Below are 19,138 nucleotides of genomic sequence, written 5' to 3' on the forward strand. Positions count from 1 at the left end.
CTAACACCAAAATGGGTGCCCGTTCAGAATGGGTTAAAGTTGCGTGCTTCTGTGTGTGGTGGGTGCATGCAGATATGCCCATATATGGACTGGAAATGTAACAATGCAGGCTTGATAGCGTGTCCAAATATGGACATGCCCGACATCAGTGCAAATCAGCACTGCACTTACACATATATGTTACCATATACAGTATGTTAGGCAAAATGTTCTGCCCATATCCTATAGCCTAGAGATCCCAACATCAGCGCAAATTGACATTGGTAGGCAAAGGTTATCACAGTATGAATTACTGAATTATTATACCCAAATATGGCCATGCCTGCATGATGTTGGATTGGGGGTAAGTCCCTGCAACATACTAGCGTCATGTGAATTCTGGCCATTCCAATTGATGGAATGTGATGATGTATGATGATAAGAGCGCCCCTCACTTCACACATGTGTGATTTCTTACTTTGAGCTTTTTGAGCCCCTCTTATATGCAGATGATTTGAAAATTTTGACCCGAGTGAGACATTGCTTTCGTCTAGAACCTGATGACTTGGCGGTCAGATTGGCCACCAACCAACCCTTTCATCCATGCTGGAGCTCCTTCATTCTGTTCAGGGCAGAGCCTGCGTGGAACCACTCGATGTGTGTCTCGTTGAAGGTGTGGTTTAGAGCGATGGACTCCTGGCTGCTGTCGCTGTGTTTGATCACAGCAGTCAAGGACTTGCCAGGAGCAAAAGATTTGAGTCCTGTGATGGAGATCTTGTCGTCGGGACGGATCTTATCGTAGTCGCTGGGGTCAGTGAAGGTCAGAGGCAGCATGCCCTGCTTCTTCAGATTGGTCTCGTGAATTCTGGCGAAGCTCTTGACGATGATGGCACGTCCTCCCAGGTGCCTGGGCTCCAGGGCAGCGTGCTCTCGGCTGGAACCCTCTCCGTAGTTCTCGTCTCCGATAACCACCCAGTTCACTCCGTTAGCCTTGTAGTGGCGGGCGGTGTCTGGCACGCCTCCACATTCCCCTGTCAGCAGGTTCTTGATCTTGTTGACGCTGTCGTTCTCGAAGTTGACCGCGCCAATCAGCAAGTTATTGGAGATGTTGTCGAGGTGACCACGGAACTTCAGCCAGGGGCCGGCTGGGCTGATGTGGTCAGTGGTGCACTTTCCTTTTACCTTGATGAGGACCCTCATGTCGTCCAGGTCATTGCCATGCCACTTGTCGAAGGGCTCCAGCAGCTGCAGGCGGTCGCTAGAGGGGTTCACGTCCACATTGACAGCGCTTCCGTCGGCTGGTGGGTGCTGGTAGGTGTCCTGGCCGGGGTCAAAGTCCCTGGTGGGGAGTTCATCTCCGGTGGGGGGCTTCAGCTTGAATTTCTCTCCATTCGCGGCTGTCAGAAAGTCTGTCTCGGGGTTGAAGTCGAGGGTGCCAGCAAGGGAAAGGGCCATGACGATCTCGGGGGAGGTGACGAAAGCATGAGTGGCCGGGTTAGCGTCGTTCCTGCGTGGAAAGTTCCTGTTGTAGGATGTCACAATGGTGTTCTTCTCTCCCTTCTTCACATCCTTCCTGTCCCATTGTCCAATGCAGGGTCCACATGCATTGGCAAGGACCATTCCTCCTACGTCACTCAGGATCTTGGCATATCCGTCTCTCTCAATTGTGGCACGGATCTGCTCAGATCCGGGGGTGACCATGAACTCGGTCTTGCACTTCAGGCCCTTGTCCAGAGCTTGCTTGGCCACAGAGGCCGCCCTGCCCATGTCCTCATAGCTGGAGTTGGTGCAGCTACCTATTAGACCAACCTTGATCTCCAGGGGCCAGCCATTTGTCCGAGCTGTGGCTCCAACCTCAGACACAGGGTGAGCCAAGTCGGGGGTGAAGGGGCCGTTAATGTGGGGCTTCAGCTCACTCAGGTTAATCTCAATGACTTGGTCATATTCACAGCCCTCATCAGGGATAAGATCGTCCCGGAACTCATCGGCCAGCTCTGCAATATCTCCACGACCAGTCTTCTCCAGATAGGTCCTCATGCGATGATTGTAGGGAAATACGGACGTGGTCGCTCCAATCTCAGCTCCCATGTTACAGATAGTGGCCATACCGGTACAGGAGATGGAGTCGACTCCAGGCCCATGGTACTCTATGATGGCACCAGTTCCTCCTTTCACGGTCAGGATGCCAGCCACCTTCAGGATGACATCCTTCGGAGAACTCCAGCCAGACAGGCTGCCCGTCAGCTTCACTCCGATCACTTTGGGACACTTGAGCTCCCACGGGATTCCAGCCATGACGTCCACAGCGTCGGCCCCGCCCACTCCGATGCAGATGCCTCCCAGGCCACCGCTGTTGGGCGTGTGGGAGTCTGTGCCGATCAGCAACACTCCCGGATACGCGTAGTTCTCCAGAACAATCTGGTGGATGATGCCGGACCCCGGTCTCCAGAAACCGACTCCGTATTTGGCCGCGGCCGTCGCGAGGAAGTCGTAGACCTCGTGGTTCTCGTCCTTGGCCCTCTGCAGGTCCTGAGCGCCTCCGAGCTGAGCCTCGATCAGGTGGTCACAGTGGATGGTGGACGGGACGGCCACCGTGGGCAGGCCGCTGCTGATGAACTGAAGCATGGCCATCTGAGCCGTGGCATCCTGCATGGCCACGCGGTCTGGACGCAGGCGCAGGTACGTGCGGCCGCGCTCGATCTCCTGCCCCGCCGGGTCGTCCAGGTGGCCGTACACGTTCTTCTCAGACAGCGTGAGCGGTCTGACGAGCCTCTCGCGCACAATGCCGATGTTCTTGCGCAACGTCACGTAGTCGACGCTAGAGCTGGGCTCAAAGCGGCTCATGGACACCTTCGGCCTGGCGCTGCTGAAGGCTGCTGCTGCGGCGTGAACACGCCTCGCCCCGGTTCCCAAGGCGAGGCGCAGTCTGGTTGTGCTTGTCAAACAGAAAGACATCATTTTGTACACTGACAAAGAAGTGTCTAAACGTAGTTATAGCTGGAAGTTGGTGTGTTTTATTCTCTACAGTTGCATCATTTGATGGCATCACCCCACATGCTCTGATGAGGTCACCAAGCTGGTGATGAAACGTACAGTCGATGTCCATATAATGGCCATTGTCTATAAAATAGACAATAGCCATATATGGACATAATATGGACTGTATAACCATATATGGTTATAACCATATATGGTTATACAGCACTAGACCACTGGGCAACAGCCTACTCGGGAATGGAGCATGTCGACTCGATACTAATTGGATGCCATTGTACCCGGTTATACCCCTTGTACTCATTGTCAGAGAACATAAAATCAGGATCTAAGTATTTGTTTGTAGGCCTATACTGTACAGTAGTTATAGCCTGGCTAATAAGCCAGACCGAATCAGCCGTTGGCAAAAGAACAATTGCCTGCCGGCGGATTACGGGCTGGAGAGGCTCAATTGTATACGCCCATTTCCTACACCAGAGAACTGGTGTGGCCAATCGGGACACGGTATGCAATATGGGCGGGCTTTGGTACAGTGACGTTCAACGCTTGAGACCTTTTTTTTTTTTTTTTTTTTTTTAAAGATATTTTTTTGCGGCTTACGCCTTTTATTGATTTTTTAAGGGACAGACAGTAGGCTGACAGGAAACGGGAGAGAGATGGGGGGATGACATGCGGTAAAGGCCGTGTCGGGTTCGGGAGTCGAACCCGCGGCACACCGCGACTGGATCACCAGTCCGGTGCCCAGACCGTTACGCTACGGCCTGGGCCCGCTTGAGACCTTTGACTGACAGTAGCTCTGACCAATTGCGTCAAAGAGAAAATGTTTGAACCCGCCCCCCCGGGAAACAAGATCCATACACAGCATCTCCAGACTCAAATACCACACGACAGTGTGATTTGAGTCTGGCTTATTGGCCAGGCTACAGTAGTTATAGGCTTCTGTTCTGAATGATGAGACTAGTAGCCTATATGTCAGAGGCTGAAGTGGCTCTTCAATATTAATCATGGACATATTTGGGAGGCAGTCTGACACGTTTTAAAGATAATCTTAGTTTCTAATTATCAGAGTGTATCAATGTGGTCTTCCTAATGAATTGTTTTCGCCCAAGAACGCAGAGCCACCGGCTGACCTGACGAGAGACAGCTTTCGTTTATGGTCCGATATATTAAATTAGAATAATTAGTTACCATATCAAGATCTAAATGGATGATATAAGACCTCTTTAGTGTAGAGGTGGCTGTTGTAAAGATGCAGTGCATGTTTTTTCCCCTTTTTCTGAAGGACTTCCATTGGTGTGTTGTGTGCACTGTGGTCAACCAACCAACTATGGAACACTCCATGTTGATGTGCCATGGTGACACACCAAGAGTCCATCTTTGGAAAGGTTGGTCTTCAAACAGACTAAAACTTGACTCCAGACAAAAAAGCTGAAGCCATTGCATTTTCTCATTCTCGCCACTGGATGGCAATAGTTGTCCATTAACACAAAAGGGTTCATTTTATAGCACTGGTTTGTGTGTGTGTGTGTGTGTGTGTGTGTGTGTGTGTGTGTGTGTGTGTGTGCGTGCGTGCGTGCGCGTGCGTGCGTGTGTGTTTGATTGATTGATTGAAAGATTTATTAACAGTTTGCAGAATTACAGTACATTTCCAGCACAACTTAATACAAATACTGTTAACTGTGAGTGGACGACCCAATAAAGCATTACACTTGTTTACAAGAGGGTCCACCTTGTTCAATTCATCAAAACAATTCATCAAAACATCGAGACGATGTGTGTGTGTGTGTGTGTGTGTGTGTGTGTGTGTGTGTGTGTGTGTGTGTGTGTGACGTACTGTTTGCGTGTGCAATGCATGCGTTTAAGTTAAACACATGTATTTGTTTGGACGTCAGCTTGCGTTGCCCCTAGCAACTGCTGGGGCCCTTTAAGTGGCTGCAAACTGGTGTGTGGTTAAGTATTTACAGACAAACAATGAGACTCATATCGCTCTCATCTCTAATTCCTCATTAATCCGGTTTAAAACTCTTTTTCTTCTTCTATTGTATGACAGTTAGGCCACAGTGTCTCATGTGACGTGAGTCCATGCTCAGCTCATGTTTCCTTCCTGTGGTTAATCTGATGACTAATTGGCTAATTGGAGTGGACAGAGCTTTGACCAGGAATAGGCCTAGCCCATATTACACACAACTCTCTCTCTCTCTCTCTCTCTCTCTCTCTCTCTCTCTCTCTGACTTTCAGAGAGAGAGAGAGAGAGAGAGAGAGAGAGAGAGAGAGAGAGAGAGAGAGAGAGAGACGGGAGCATGAGGTGGTGCATGGGAGCACCACCTCCTTTTTTGTGTAGAAACAGGAACTGGGTTTAGGTCCTCTCCTTTCTTAGTCCACTTCCTCCCAGGTGCTTCTTCTGTTTATTCCTACTAACAACAACACTACATTTAGGGCAGTGCATGCTGACAGATTCAGAATCCGTACATTTAGGGCAGTGCATGCTGACAGATTCAGAATCCGTTTTCAGATGACTTTGTGTCTAACTAAGAGATCATTATGTAGTAGTGTAACAACAGCAACAAGTGTACAGCCTCACAGCGGCTAAAATGTAATACAATATAATCTGTAATCTGCATTTCAAAATTACATTATATTTTCCCATCAACCCAGCTGACCGAGGACGGTATGCTTATTGCTTAGGGCTGGGAACCTAAATTCGATACGTTAAACTTCGTCAGAACTGCTTCGATACATCCAGACCAAATTCCAATAGCTACAACCTAATTTACACTCTGCAGTAAGATAGTGCCGTGCTCCAGAAATAACTGGTCTACAAGCTATAGCAACGCATCACATCGCAATTGGTGGAGTTATCTTGTATATCTATTCCTTCTGAGAGAAGGCACGCAGGAACAAGACGATCTAAAACAGCATTGCTTCCTGTGGATCTCTGACAACACGTTGAGGATGTTGTCACATCGATGACGTCAGTCTTGCTCAAAGGGAGTTTGTTACACATGACCTGTTCAGTCGAGTGAGTCCGTATGTGACATTAGGTGTTATCGTTATACAATCCGGCTGCATCACAATGGCTGACCGACTGACCGAGGAACAGGTTGCGGAGCTCAAAGAGGCCTTTTCACTATTTGACAAGGACGGCGATGGCACCATCAGCACCAAAGATCTCAGTTCTGTAATGCGCTCTCTGGGTCAGAACCCCACGGAGGTAGAACTGCAGGACATGATCAACGAGGTGGACGCAGACGGCAACGGAACGATAGACTCGACAGAGTTCCTGACCCTGATGTCCAACAAGATGAAGGACACCGGTAGCGAGGACGAGATCAGAGAAACATTCCGTGTCTTCGACAAGGACGGTAACGGATTCATCAGCGCCGCTGAGCTGCGCCACGTGATGATAAACATGGGAGAGAAGCTGACGGACGGTGAAGTCGATGAGATGATGAGAGAAGCAGACACCGACGGTGACGGACAGGTCAGCTACGAGGAGTTTGTACAGCTCTACGAGTCGAGGTGTGCATAACCACATCAGTAGCCACCAGATGGTCAAAGCTGACACGTACGCGGTACTATGAGGTATTCAAAACAGGAAGAAAATCATAAAACCAGTTGCTGGGGTAGGCCCATATAGGAGCCAGAGAACATGCGGTAAAACCTTCCTGTTATATGTGGGATCAGGCCCCTTACACACATGGCACCACCATTGGAAGCCCTGTCAACAAGTTGTCATTTGGTAGCCTACTGTAACACTGATGGCATGGAAACAGTGGGGGATTAATGCTGCAACTTTACTTTTTGAGCGGTGCTAGACCCTCCATGCACAGCTTTGTGTGTAGGTGTGTTTGTAGCATGGAATGTGACGATTTGATTGGCTGATGTATGATGATGTATATATATGATGATAAGAGCGCCCCTCACTTCATGTGGTTTTTTTGAATGGTCCAACCACTCTATATGGAGCTTTGTGTGTCTCTGGCCGTGTCCCGGGGTCTCCGTGTCCCTGGCTGTGTCCGAGCACGAAAATCCGAGCAACTTGTCATTTCGTTTCGGATGCGGGGCGGCTCGCCTGAAAAGGGCCGGCACCCTGGGCGCGTTCCTGTGGGTCTGGAAGTTCCAAGGACCCCCTGGGGACCTCCACACGGAGTTGCACCACTCACTTTACCGGGTGTGATTTTTTATTGCCATATGATAAAAGGGCTTGTACTGTCCACATTTGGACACGGGCGACGTATATGATGATGTCAACCAAGTCACGTGGCTACCCTCTTTTAGAGCCAAGCTGTAGGTGCCCTTTGAGAGCGGTTTTGAAGGAGTCAAGGGATTCACATGTCTTAATGACTGTTGGTAGGGCGTTCCACATTTTGGTGGCATAGGAGCGAAAATAATTTAGTCCCTTGTTTGTGCCAAATCTGGGTTGTACATCGTTTGTTGCACTCCCTCTGGTGTTGTGGGTGTGGACTTCGTTTACATTAAGGAAGTATTTAGACAGGTACATGGGTATCTTAGTGGTGTATCGAATCTTGTGGACCAGACCCATTGCAAGATGCTGTACTCTGTCGTCGACCCTAAGCCATCCCAGCCTGTCAAGGTGGGCAGGGGTGAGGTGGGTTCGGGGGGTGTGGCCAAGTAGGAGCCTGACCAGTTTGTTTTGGGAGGTCTGGAGCCTTGTTTTAAGGGCCTTTGAGGTGCTGTGGTACCAAGAGGTGGATGCATAGTCAAAGAAACCTTGTACGAGGGCTCCTGTTAAGGTCTTCAAGGTGTTTTTGTTGACCAGTGAGGAGATCCTGTAAAGGAATCTTGTTATTTGATTGACTTTTTTGATTACGTTGGTGGCCATTTTATCACCGGAAAGATTGGCCTCCAGGATGGAACCTAGGTAGGTAATTTCATCTTTCCGTGTGATAATGTTGTCACCCACTCTAATCAAGAAGCCATCTATCTGCCTTGCTGAGATTACTATTTGATCCGAAGAGAATGGATTCAGTTTTCCCCATGTGTAAGGATAGTTTGTTATCAGCGAGCCAGGTGCTATAGTGATATAGTCATAATAGTATTATTATGTCATATAGATTAGACTAGTAGTAGAAGATAGACTGGTCACATGACGACAGAGATCAGTGTGAAGCCATGCTGTCCAGCACCGTCGCTACGTATACGCGCAGTACGCACTGCGCAATACGCACTGCACAATACGCACTGCGCATAGGGCACTGCGCATAGGGCACAACAAATGTGCCAAAAAGTGACAAGCCGACCATCATGACAACACTTTTTTCCGCGGCGCCTCTGCGTAATAACGAGCGGCCGTGTGTGCGTCCTCGTAAACCGATCTGCATGAGGATACACAGCACTCTCGTCAGGAGGGAGAGGGGGGGGGGGCTATAGGGCCCCTATAGGGCAATAGGGCAACTAAATGGTCAGTGACGTCCCTGTTACTGTCATTAGACCTGCCATTAGGGTTGCCATTAGTGCTGTCAATGCTTCCCTCACACCTTCACTTCAACTGATGAGGAAGGATTCAAAACCACATTAGGTAGACACACATGACTTGCAAAGGAAACTCGCACACAGTTGAAACATGGTGTAAGTAGTCTTCATAACTGCACCCACAAGTGCCTGTGAACATCATATACTGTACGTTTCATCTGGAGCCCACGATGTGTGCGAGATGTTTTCCTTTTTGTTATTCACAACTTTGACCGTTCCTTTGTATGGCCTTATATTTCATTTCAAGTTGTAATGGCACTCTGACATGCCAAGATCAAAGATTATCTTGGATTACATTGTTGCCTTTAGCTGTAAAGGCTAAGTGAGACAGTGTATGATTCTACATAATGACGTCATCACTCCACATAAATACCCTTTAAAATGACTTGTCCCATAAAACTCCAAACCAATTTATCTGTGAATTCCTACAATTGTCAACTCAGATGTTACGCTGGACTCTGCACCTGGAAGCACAGGGATCCTGCCATGCTGCTGTGGTGGTGGAGAACAAGATGTACTGCTTTCAAAGTGAAGAGGTTCACATCTTCAACACATTGTCTTTGCGCTGGACAAAGGTGTCACTAGGTCCAACCAGTGGTGGAAGGTCACCTCCAACTACAGCATCAGAGTGTTTGACACAGAGACCAACTGCTGGCTGAGAACAACTTCTGCACCGCTTCTTCCAAATGGAGATTCACGCAGCCTTTGCCTACAACGGAGAGCTGTACATATTTCAATGTTACCGATTGAATGGAAGCTTTAAGACGTGGAAAAATGATATGTGGAGACTTTTTCCTGGAGGTTGAGCCCAAGGGGAAAGGCCCGCGTGGTAGGATGACTAGTATCATGTGCTGCTACATGGTGGGAGATCGTATCATCCTCTTTGGACAACATCATGGATGGTATCCTATGTATACAGCAATGCCCACTGATGACCTGTATATCTTAGACGTAAGTCAGAGTCTGAAGACGTTATGCAAGCTGGCCGTTATTCGGTACGGTCTGGATAAGACGGAACTACCCCACAACATCAAGTGGGAATTGGCAGCCATGACTACCAACAGCAAATGAAAATAAATGACAAACTGTCAACAGACCAGCCCAACCGGCCTGCCATTGGTGACGTCCAAGATGGGAATGGCAAGACACGCAACGTCCGGTTTACTTCCCGTATCTGCATGGAGTGGACGGACACATTATTAGGAAACCGGAAGAATGTTGGAGTCTATTCATTTCAATGGGGGAACGAACGTGAACACAGTTTCTGAACCATTCCTTGGCTCCATGGTCACTGAACTAAATATTGGACCCAATCATCACAAGCTAGCTAGGCATACAATATTTCCAAGATGTTCATATTAAAATGTATTTTTTTAGGGAGACAAATCTGGAGAAAATCTACAGAACTTTGTTATCGACCTTTATATCCATCTAAGACTCTCCATCTGCAGTCAGACTGACAGCACAGAGGGCTCCCCATAAGACGATCTAAACTTGTGTGAATTGAGGGGCGCTCTTATCATAATTAATACATCATCATCGCATTCCGTGCTCGGCCAATTAAATCATCACATTCCGTGGTACAAACACATAGACACACAAAGCTGTGCATGGGAGGGGCTGGCGCCACTCAAAGACTATAAAATAAACTTGTGAATATAATGTGAATATAGTCCAGTATTAAAAATTAAATAAAATGTGTGCTCCGATGCTCAATACTATAATTATCCATAACTGTCTTGGTTGATGGAGTCTGAGTTGGCAATCATGACATTCTGACATTTATTTCTCCTATAACTGTGTGCAAGTGCAATAACGTTCACAGCTGTGAAAATAATCAAAAATAAATTGAGTGGCGATAGCCCCTCATGTCCGGCTGTTGGTGTGTGTGTGTGTGTGTGTGTGTGTGTGTGTGTGTGTGTGTGTGTGTGTGTGCGCGCGCAAACACAAACTTTGTCCTAACACAAACATTAAATGCCATTGACAATGAATGGACAATTTTGAGTGTTTGTGTAAACACAAACATTGAAGACGGAGGTGAGGACGCAATTTGTGATTGGCCGGAATGAGCTGATGTATGATGACGTATGATGATAAGGGTTCCCCTCACGGGTGTGATTCTTAAATATATTTTATATAATTGGACATCAAGGGGCTGTGTGTCGGGAGCTAATCTTAAAAATCGGTTTTACGGGGTGAGCAGTCAATCAGTTTACAATGACAGTGACAGTGATTGGCCACACATAGGCTACACTGAATTACAGACTCCAGGAGGAGCTATAACTGTTTAGGCTGCAATGTAGAATAAAAGTCTCATTGGATTGCATTTCACTGACTTGCTCAAAGCTTTCAAAGTGTTCAAGTGAGTGAATCTGTACATGGGATCTAACATTTAGATTCTTCTACATCTACATTAGAATGGCTGACCAGCTGACAGAGGAACGGATCGCAGAGTTCAAGGACTTATTTTCACTTTTTGACATCGATGGCTCCATCAGCACCAAAGCTCTTGGTGATCTAATGCGCTCTCTGGGTCAGAACCTCACGGACATAGAACTGCAGGACATTATCAACGATGGAGTGGATGCAGACGGCAACGGAACGATAGACTTACCAAAGTTCCTGACCATCATGGTCAGGCGGGACAGGGAGATATTCAGCGAGGAGGAACTCAGAGACGTGTTCCGTGACTTTGACATGGATGGTGATGGATTTATCAACGCTGCTGACCTCGACCATGTGTTTACGGCCCTGGGAGAGAAGCTGAGTGCTTGGGAAGTTGGTGAGATGAGCAGAGAAGCAGACACTGACGGTGACGGGCAGATCAGCTATGAAGAGTTCATACAAATGGTGACACTTCACTTCGCAGTGAAGGCCATGTGTAGATTGATCATGTCTAGACCAACGTAAACCTGCTAAGTTTGTTTACATTATTTGATACACCTTGTTTATGTTTAGCTTTTAGTTCCCTCCTATGCACATCTTTGTGTGTCCGTAGCACGGAATGTGATGATTTGATTGGCTGAGCACGGCGTGCGATGAGGTATGATGATGTATGGTAATAAGAGTGCCCCTCACTTCACACAAGTGTGATTTTGTCATCACTTATAACGGACATGAATGGAGCTCGGACAGTCCACATTTTGTCATCATCATGAAGTGAATGGCAGTCATGCCGAAACCCTATACACAAATATGGAGTGATATGTCATAGATATGTCATAGATGACTAACTTCATAGACTGGCCAATGAGATCTGCATAGCCACACTGCTATTAGAACCCTTTGACGCCTCTCTTACTGCTGTTTACCGCAATTTGCAACACTAGATTTTTGAGCGGTGCCAAACCGCTCTAATGACTGGCAGACAGAGTTAGGCAAACTGTGTTCACTTCATAAGGCTTCAGTCCAATGGCGGCTCTCCCACGTAGACTTCTATTGAGAATGGGGACAAGTCCTAGACCGGAAGTAGGCAGAAATGCATTGGACTGAGGCAACAGCCCAGCTTTAATCATCTTAAATCTCTTTATTTTAGATAGTTTTTTAGTAATAGTACAACATAAACATTAAAGAGACTGTACAATACTTTTGTATACTGTGTCTGTCCGGAGTTATTAATCTCGCAACTGCTGGGCCGGTCAGTGCCATATTTCTTGTACGCACTGTCAGTAGGCTAACATAGAATCCCACTAATTCTTATGAAATACAGAACTATTCCCTTTTTAATATATATTTTATAGACGTCGGGGGCGGGGCTGTGTGTCAGGAGCTAATCTCACAAACCGTTTTTACCGGGTAAGCAATCAATCAGTTTAATCTCACCATCCAATGATTCACTCAGTGTGCATTGTTTGATTGGCCACACAGGCTCACTGAATTACAGACTCCAGGAGGAGCTATAAATGTTTAGGCTGCAATGTACAATAAAAGTCTCCGTTTCACAAAGCTACTTTGACTTTGGCTTTCAAAGTGTTCAAGTGAGTGAATCTACATCTACGTCAACATGGCTGACCAGCTGACAGAGGAACGGAACACAGAGATCGCAGAACTATTTTCACTTTTTGACAGTGATGGCGATCACTCCATCAGCACCAAGGATATTGGTGATCTAATGCGCTCTCTGGGTCAGAACCCCACGGACGTAGAACTGCAGGACATGATCAACGATGGAGTGGATGCAGACGGCAACGGAACGATAGACTCGACAGAGTTCCTGACCCTGATGCGGGACAGGGAGATATACAACGAGGAGGAACTCAGAGACGTGTTCCGTGTCTTTGACAAGGATGGTGATGGATTTATCAACGCTGCTGACCTCGACCATGTGTTTACGGCCCTGGGAGAGAAGCTGAGTGCTTGGGAAGTTGGTGAGATGATCAGAGAAGCAGACACTGATGGTGACGGGCAGATCAGCTATGAAGAGTTCTTCCAAATGGTGACAGCTAAGTGAAGGCCAAGTGCACTAGCCCCTCCTATGCACAGCTTTGTGAGTCTGTGTGTCCGTAGCATGGAATGTGATGATTTGATTGGCTGAGCACGGCGTGCAAGGATGCGTGATGTATGATGATTGTGCGATGAAGTGTGCCCCTCACTTCATAGACTGGCCACATGAAGTCTGATATCTGCATAGCCACACTGTTATTAGACCCGTCACCCCTGTCTTGTTATTTACAACTTTAAACATTTATTTTTGGCGTAGCATTGTGGAATCCATGATCTCGACCGTGGTCGAAAAATTATGATGATGATGCTTTTTTTGTATTGTATTGTATTGTAGTCTTCCAATAAAATTAATTTACCCAGATTTGAAAATGATCTTGTTTCCTTATTGTAGCATTGCACGGAAGCGGGGATTGAACCCGGGCCGCAACCTGTCGTGCCAATGGAGCCGAGCCTGATTGGCAGGGCTGTTGCGGGCTGGGTCTTGGCTGGGGGCTACATTAAGTTTGTATACACTGCAATAATACCAATTATTTGTGTTGATAGGATGCTTCTTTGTTGTCAAACCTCATATCAAATCTGTATTGTCAATTTGTCATGGCAAAGCACATATTATCATATCACACATCTGACGCACACAATGGTACTCAACATTTGTTGTCGCCACATCACTGTAATAGCAAACATGAAACATGAATGTACTAAATTATTTAATAATTATCATTAAAGCTGCTATAAGCAATAATATGTCAAAATCATAAGCTGATATATATGATCAATCATCATCTAGGGGCTGCAATCTGCATTCAAAGATTTTCCTAGAAGCTTTGTCATTGCGACGGGTTTTTTTTTCGACCAATGACAAATCTTCTAGGAACATCTTTGAATGCAGATTGCGTTCTACCCATTGCTGGCTGTCTGAATACCAAAAAAATAAAAAGGTCATTAAATGTTTGACATATTATTGCTTATAGCAGCTTTAATATTTATTTAATATTATTTAAATGTAATATTATATTATTTTATTCCCTTTTAAGCTGCTTTTTATCGCAATTTGAAAAAAAAAAAGAATTGAGCGGAGCCTAACCGCTCCAATGACTGGCTGCGTGTATAAGTCTGTCTGTATGTCTGTTTTGAGTACGAACAGCTGCAATGCCGGGCTGGCAGCCAGCTAGCGGTGTTGTTTTTTATAATGGGATGAATCTAGAGTTGCAACATTGCAGCTGTAAAGGAAAGCTTGAATCATCCTCTTTAACTCTGCAAATAGGTTGTTTCATAAAAATCCATTATGAGCTACTTCCTGTCAATACATTTCTGTGCCGTGATAATTTGGGGTTTGGAAGCACTGGTCAGAAGTCACTCAAATGGCCCTGCGTCAGTGCGTACCACATGTTTCCAATTTGCACATAATAGGCTACAGGAAGCAGCAGCGCAATGCGTTAATAAGGACTTCTCGCCCCCCAGGCGTCTTAGGGGACTACCCATAGATCCGAAGTCCCGTTTGTCCGAACATGCACTGCTCCCGTGCTTGCGGTTAGGTTTAGGTTAGGGTTAGAGATAGGGATAGTAATTTCGGACCAATGAACCTTCGGACTAATGACATGTTACCGGCGTCTTATCGGTAATAATAACGAAACAACCTCACGTTCCTATATATTACTGAACGCATGGCCAGGGACAACACAGTAATTCAACACCTCCACAGACCACCAGTGTTCCATGAACCACCAGTTGAAAAGCCCTGTTGTTGTTCTGTGGTATCAGATGATTCAATCAGTAAACAATGGCCGCCGACACAACAACACATACTGTTCGTCTCACGATCCAATTATCCAGTCAGTGTGAGCTGATTGATTACCCTATCTATGCATGACAGCAATATCGGCATGAAACTGGAGTGGAGAGAACATTAGTTCCTTGAAAAGTGCTACCAATTACTACTGATTAATTTAAGGCCAGTGGTGGAAAAAGTACTCAAATGTTTTACTTAAGTAAAAGTATCAATAGTGCAATGTAGAAATGCTTTGTTAAAAGTCCGGAATTCAAAATGTACTTGAGTATTTTAGTACAAATGTATTGTATAAAATGTCCCATTTCACAAGTTTTCAAATAATGTTTCAAATGTGTAAAAAAATCTTTTGAAAATAGCAGATCTACAAGCTCATGCGTTGTGAGCTTGTAGATCGGCTATTTTATATGGCCCGAAATGTATACTCTATAGGACTGAATTAAGTGGTTAATGTGTTTGTAATAATAATCAAAATCTACAAAGTAACTACAGTAGTAACTAAAGTTGTCAAATAAATGTAGTGGAGTAAAAGTATTTGGATCTGAGATGTAGTGGAGTCCATCAAGTAATTTTATTAATTGGAATTGAGTGCAGCAGATCAAGTGAGTCTTCCTAGTCTAGTGAGCCAACATGCTAAATAGCAGTATCCTCCTGACTCTGACCCGAATGGAATGGAACTAATCAGTATCATTGGTAACACAAGGTGAAGGAAGTAACATTACACTCCCGATTTCTTGCCAATATGGCCGCTGTGAATAGGGGCCTACTGGCCTTGTTGCCTCCTTGTTGACGGCAAGGAGTAACATTACACCGCCGATTTCATGCCAATCGTATACGTATACACTGAGATCCAGACTCTGGGAGGAGCTCTAAATGTCTGGGGTGCTATAGATGTAGTATAAAAGTCTCTGTTTCACAAAGCAACTTTGAAATCCCTGGTGCCAGCTAGAGTCTGTAGGCTGCATTGCGCTAAAGATTTTCCAGTAAATACTTTGAAGAGAATCTACTTTGTGTTTTGATTTCACCCCCTCCCCCCATCAACTAAACTGCACATCGCTCTGAACCCAGTTGGTACAACGCGATTCTTCCTCACTTGTGGATCTCTAACATCATGATGATGACCTAGTAATATTGACCTAGTAAGTCTATATGGCTTTTCAAATGGCTAATGGCGCCGCCGCCGCCGCCGCCGCTAATCAACTGACACCGGACGAGATCGCAGAGTTCAAGCAGTTCTTTTCCCTTTTGGACAAGGATGGCGACGGGGGCATCGGTGTCAGAGATCTGGAGAACGTGATGCGCTCCATGGGCCAGAACCCCACCGAGGTGGAACTGCAGGGACTGATCCAAGAAGTGGACCAAAACGGCAACGGAAAGATCGACATACCAGAGTTCCTGGTCATGATGAGCAGGAAGGTGGAGGAGACGGACAGCGAGGAGCAGCTCAGAGAAGCCTTCTGTGTCTTCGATAAGGACGGCAATGGGTTCATCAGTGCTGCCGAGCTGGGCCGCGTGTTCACTGGCCTGGGGGAGAAGCTGACCATTCCGGAAGTCATTGAAATGATCAAAGAAGCAGACACTGATGGTGACGGACAGATCAGCTACCCAGAATTTAAACAAACAATGACATCGAAGTGAAGGTCTTGTACAGACTTTCCTTGTTTTTTGCGTAATTTATCTGTAAAATCTTAAAGGACCACTTCACCACTTTTCATATACTGTTCATGTTCATATACTGTAATTGGTCCTCACTAATAAGCATGATAAAATGGCACCTATTTTTCTACTCAGTCTGTGTCTCTCATAGGAGGGCTGAGGGCAGTTCAGAAACCCAGTGACCATCAATGGGGAATCCAAGCCAATAGAAACGGCAGGCTTTCTATTCCTGAAAAGTTGTAATGCGATAATGGAAGCCATCGTTCTAACGATAATACCATTTTTAATCTTGTTAAAACAAAATCAGCCTAACGAGGATGTCACTGGTGGACGTGTTTCTGAACTGCCCAAAAGAAAGTGTCTGCCAAGCCTTCCCTCCTTGCTGTCCAAAGGAACCGCATGGCAAACTGCATAGTAGGTTCCTTACATGGTTTCCTGTTTCTTATATACAAGGGTATATTAATATTTGTACCAAATGTCTCCAAATGTTCTGGTGAATTAAAAATGGTGGACCCTGTTGTAAACAAGTGTAATGCTTAGTTTGTCGTCCACAGTTATGTATACTGTGCAATAGTAGAGCCATGTTACCCATTATGCCTACTATGCCATATTATAGTGAAACATAACATATATTATACCATAGATATTGTACCATATACATTATAAGTGGCTCATTGTATGTATTCAATAAGGATAACATGGCAGAGACACATGAATCATACTCATAATGTCCCCTAAATAATAACGTACCCTTATATAGGCCAACAATGTACCATCGGGATGCTCTTTGTCACCTTGGCCTAATCAATCACTACAAGTAAACCATAACACAATGGCAATGAAAGGTATTGACTCTGCACAGGAGGAATTATTGTATTATTTTCTTATTTATATGTACCGTATGTTTATATATATATATCTATGGACAACATGAATGTATGCACTGTGTAGGCGGATAGATGTCCCATCAGTCTGCTACACGTGCACCTAAATAGACAGATGGACTCCAGGGGTAGGGCCCGACAAGCCTATGGCTTCTCCCTAGCCCTTTTTCGGATATCGGACAGGACATGAGCAACGGACACTCAAAAGGAGTAGGAAAAAAATAAAATAATAATAATGGAAACTATGTGTGCTATGTATGAACTGTATGTCCACCATTCCGAAAATAAAACTTAAACTGAACTGAACAGTTAACAGTCTTTGTATTGAGTTGTGCTTTCATGTGAAAATGTATTCATGTTTTCATATATTCATATTCGTGTTGACCCAGAAATGGTCTGGCTGGAGGATGGTTTTGTTTTAATAGCCCGGGATCTCAAAAGAATAAACTAATTACAAAGAAAACAAACCATGCATTAAATCCCTTGACAATAATATTATACTGTTGCATTTGGGTCCTCCTCACTACTACCGGTATGCAGTTATTCTTGCATCTTTCTGTACATGTTGAGAAACAAATGTATTACAGTTCAAGTGTCTTTGCATGTGAGTGACCCTAGTGACCCTGCTCATGTTTCTTTCCTGTCGTTAACCTGGTGTCGTCTAATTGGCTAACTGGAGTATATAGACAGAGCTTAGACCAGGAATAGGCCTCCTAACCCATATGCAGACAAAACGCTGTGTGTGAGAGTGAGTATAAACTGTAGAATGCAACCAACCACCTGCCTCATTTTACTAGCCTGGTTAATAAACCAGACCGAATCAGCCGTTGGCAAAAATAAATTGCCTGCCGGCGGATTACGGTCTGGAGAGGCTCAATTGTACGCCCATTTCCTACACCAGAGAAATGGGGCGGCCAATCGGGACACGGTATGCAATATGGGCGGGCTTTGGTACAGTGACTTTCAATGCTTGAGACCTTTGACTGACAGTAGCTCTGACCAATTGCGTCAAAGAGAAAATGTTTCAACCCGCTCCCCTGGAAATGAAATCCAAGCTGAGCCTCCCCAGACTAATATCCCGCGGTCCGTGCGATATTAGTCTGGTTTATTAACCAGGCTATCATTTTACTCCCTGTCAAAATGTGATTACACGAGTATCGGCATCAACATATACTTAAAGTTAGAGATCTACTTGTAATTATAATTGCTCCTTTATTTCTCTCTTGCCGAACCAAACCCAGCACAACAGCTGTATCAATGGATGGCTATGCTTTTGTAGGCTAGGAGTGGGCAACTTTGACGATAGAGAGGGAGACTATATTTCCACACTCACTCCAGAGGGCCACATTGCATATTCCTGTGAGATAAAATCATTTCACACTTGGTTGCATGCTGAAAATAGCAGATCTACAAGCTTGCAAATATCATAATATATTATACAGAATTGTATTCAATATGTGGGAAAATATAAAGGTTAGAGAGAAAAGAAACAATATAGAATAATGAATAATATTACTTCTGCACTATAGATGGTATTTTGGGGACAGGCTCCCATGCAACCTCCCTCTGGACTCTGGTTTCTAACATCCATTGTCAATGTGTCATTGTTATATTTCTGGGACGCTCATGCATGCACAGGTACTGAGTAAGTAAGTAAGTCCATGATGTCATGTGTGTGCGTGCATGTGCGCCTGTGTGTGTAGTGTGTGTGTGTGTGCGTGTGCGTGTGGTGAGAGAGAGAGAGAGCATGTGGAATTTGATGCTGTTGTGGCAAAAGGGTGCAGTTAGTGGTTGATGACACCACAGTGTCAGATGTCTAATTTGGCCAAAGAACACGCACGCTAAACTGAAACCTTCAATTTACATCACAGGTTTCCACTGACTGCAGGACTGGGTGATGGCC

The 19,138-nt window shown here is 45.5% G+C and overlaps 5 protein-coding genes across 5 annotated transcripts; 4 read left to right on the forward strand and 1 right to left on the reverse strand.

The window, feature by feature from the left end:
• Positions 1 to 576: 576 nt before the first annotated feature.
• Positions 577 to 2,937, reverse strand: LOC310870702 (aconitate hydratase, mitochondrial-like; the record flags this gene model as incomplete). Its single annotated transcript, XM_083781975.1, has 1 exon — positions 577 to 2,937. The coding sequence occupies one exon, from the start codon at positions 2,935 to 2,937 to the stop codon at positions 577 to 579; it is 2,361 nt and encodes a 786-aa protein (XP_083638101.1).
• A 3,109-nt stretch (positions 2,938 to 6,046) lies between these two features.
• Positions 6,047 to 6,502, forward strand: LOC310870703 (calmodulin-alpha-like; the record flags this gene model as incomplete). The annotated part of the gene is made up of 1 exon (XM_083781976.1): positions 6,047 to 6,502. The coding sequence occupies one exon, from the start codon at positions 6,047 to 6,049 to the stop codon at positions 6,500 to 6,502; it is 456 nt and encodes a 151-aa protein (XP_083638102.1).
• A 4,382-nt stretch (positions 6,503 to 10,884) lies between these two features.
• Positions 10,885 to 11,376, forward strand: LOC310870704 (calmodulin-alpha-like; the record flags this gene model as incomplete). The annotated part of the gene is made up of 1 exon (XM_083781977.1): positions 10,885 to 11,376. One exon carries the CDS (start codon positions 10,885 to 10,887, stop codon positions 11,374 to 11,376), a length of 492 nt encoding a protein of 163 aa, XP_083638103.1.
• Positions 11,377 to 12,469: 1,093 nt separating this feature from the next.
• Positions 12,470 to 12,916, forward strand: LOC310870705 (calmodulin-alpha-like; the record flags this gene model as incomplete). The annotated part of the gene is made up of 1 exon (XM_083781978.1): positions 12,470 to 12,916. The coding sequence occupies one exon, from the start codon at positions 12,470 to 12,472 to the stop codon at positions 12,914 to 12,916; it is 447 nt and encodes a 148-aa protein (XP_083638104.1).
• Positions 12,917 to 15,844: 2,928 nt separating this feature from the next.
• LOC310870706 (calmodulin-alpha-like) lies at positions 15,845 to 16,333 on the forward strand (the record flags this gene model as incomplete). Its single annotated transcript, XM_083781979.1, has 1 exon — positions 15,845 to 16,333. The coding sequence occupies one exon, from the start codon at positions 15,845 to 15,847 to the stop codon at positions 16,331 to 16,333; it is 489 nt and encodes a 162-aa protein (XP_083638105.1).
• Positions 16,334 to 19,138: the final 2,805 nt, after the last annotated feature.

The sequence above is a fragment of the Protomyctophum parallelum genome (genome assembly GCF_964188405.1).
Source record: "Protomyctophum parallelum genome assembly, chromosome: 14".
Taxonomy (NCBI): domain Eukaryota; kingdom Metazoa; phylum Chordata; class Actinopteri; order Myctophiformes; family Myctophidae; genus Protomyctophum; species Protomyctophum parallelum.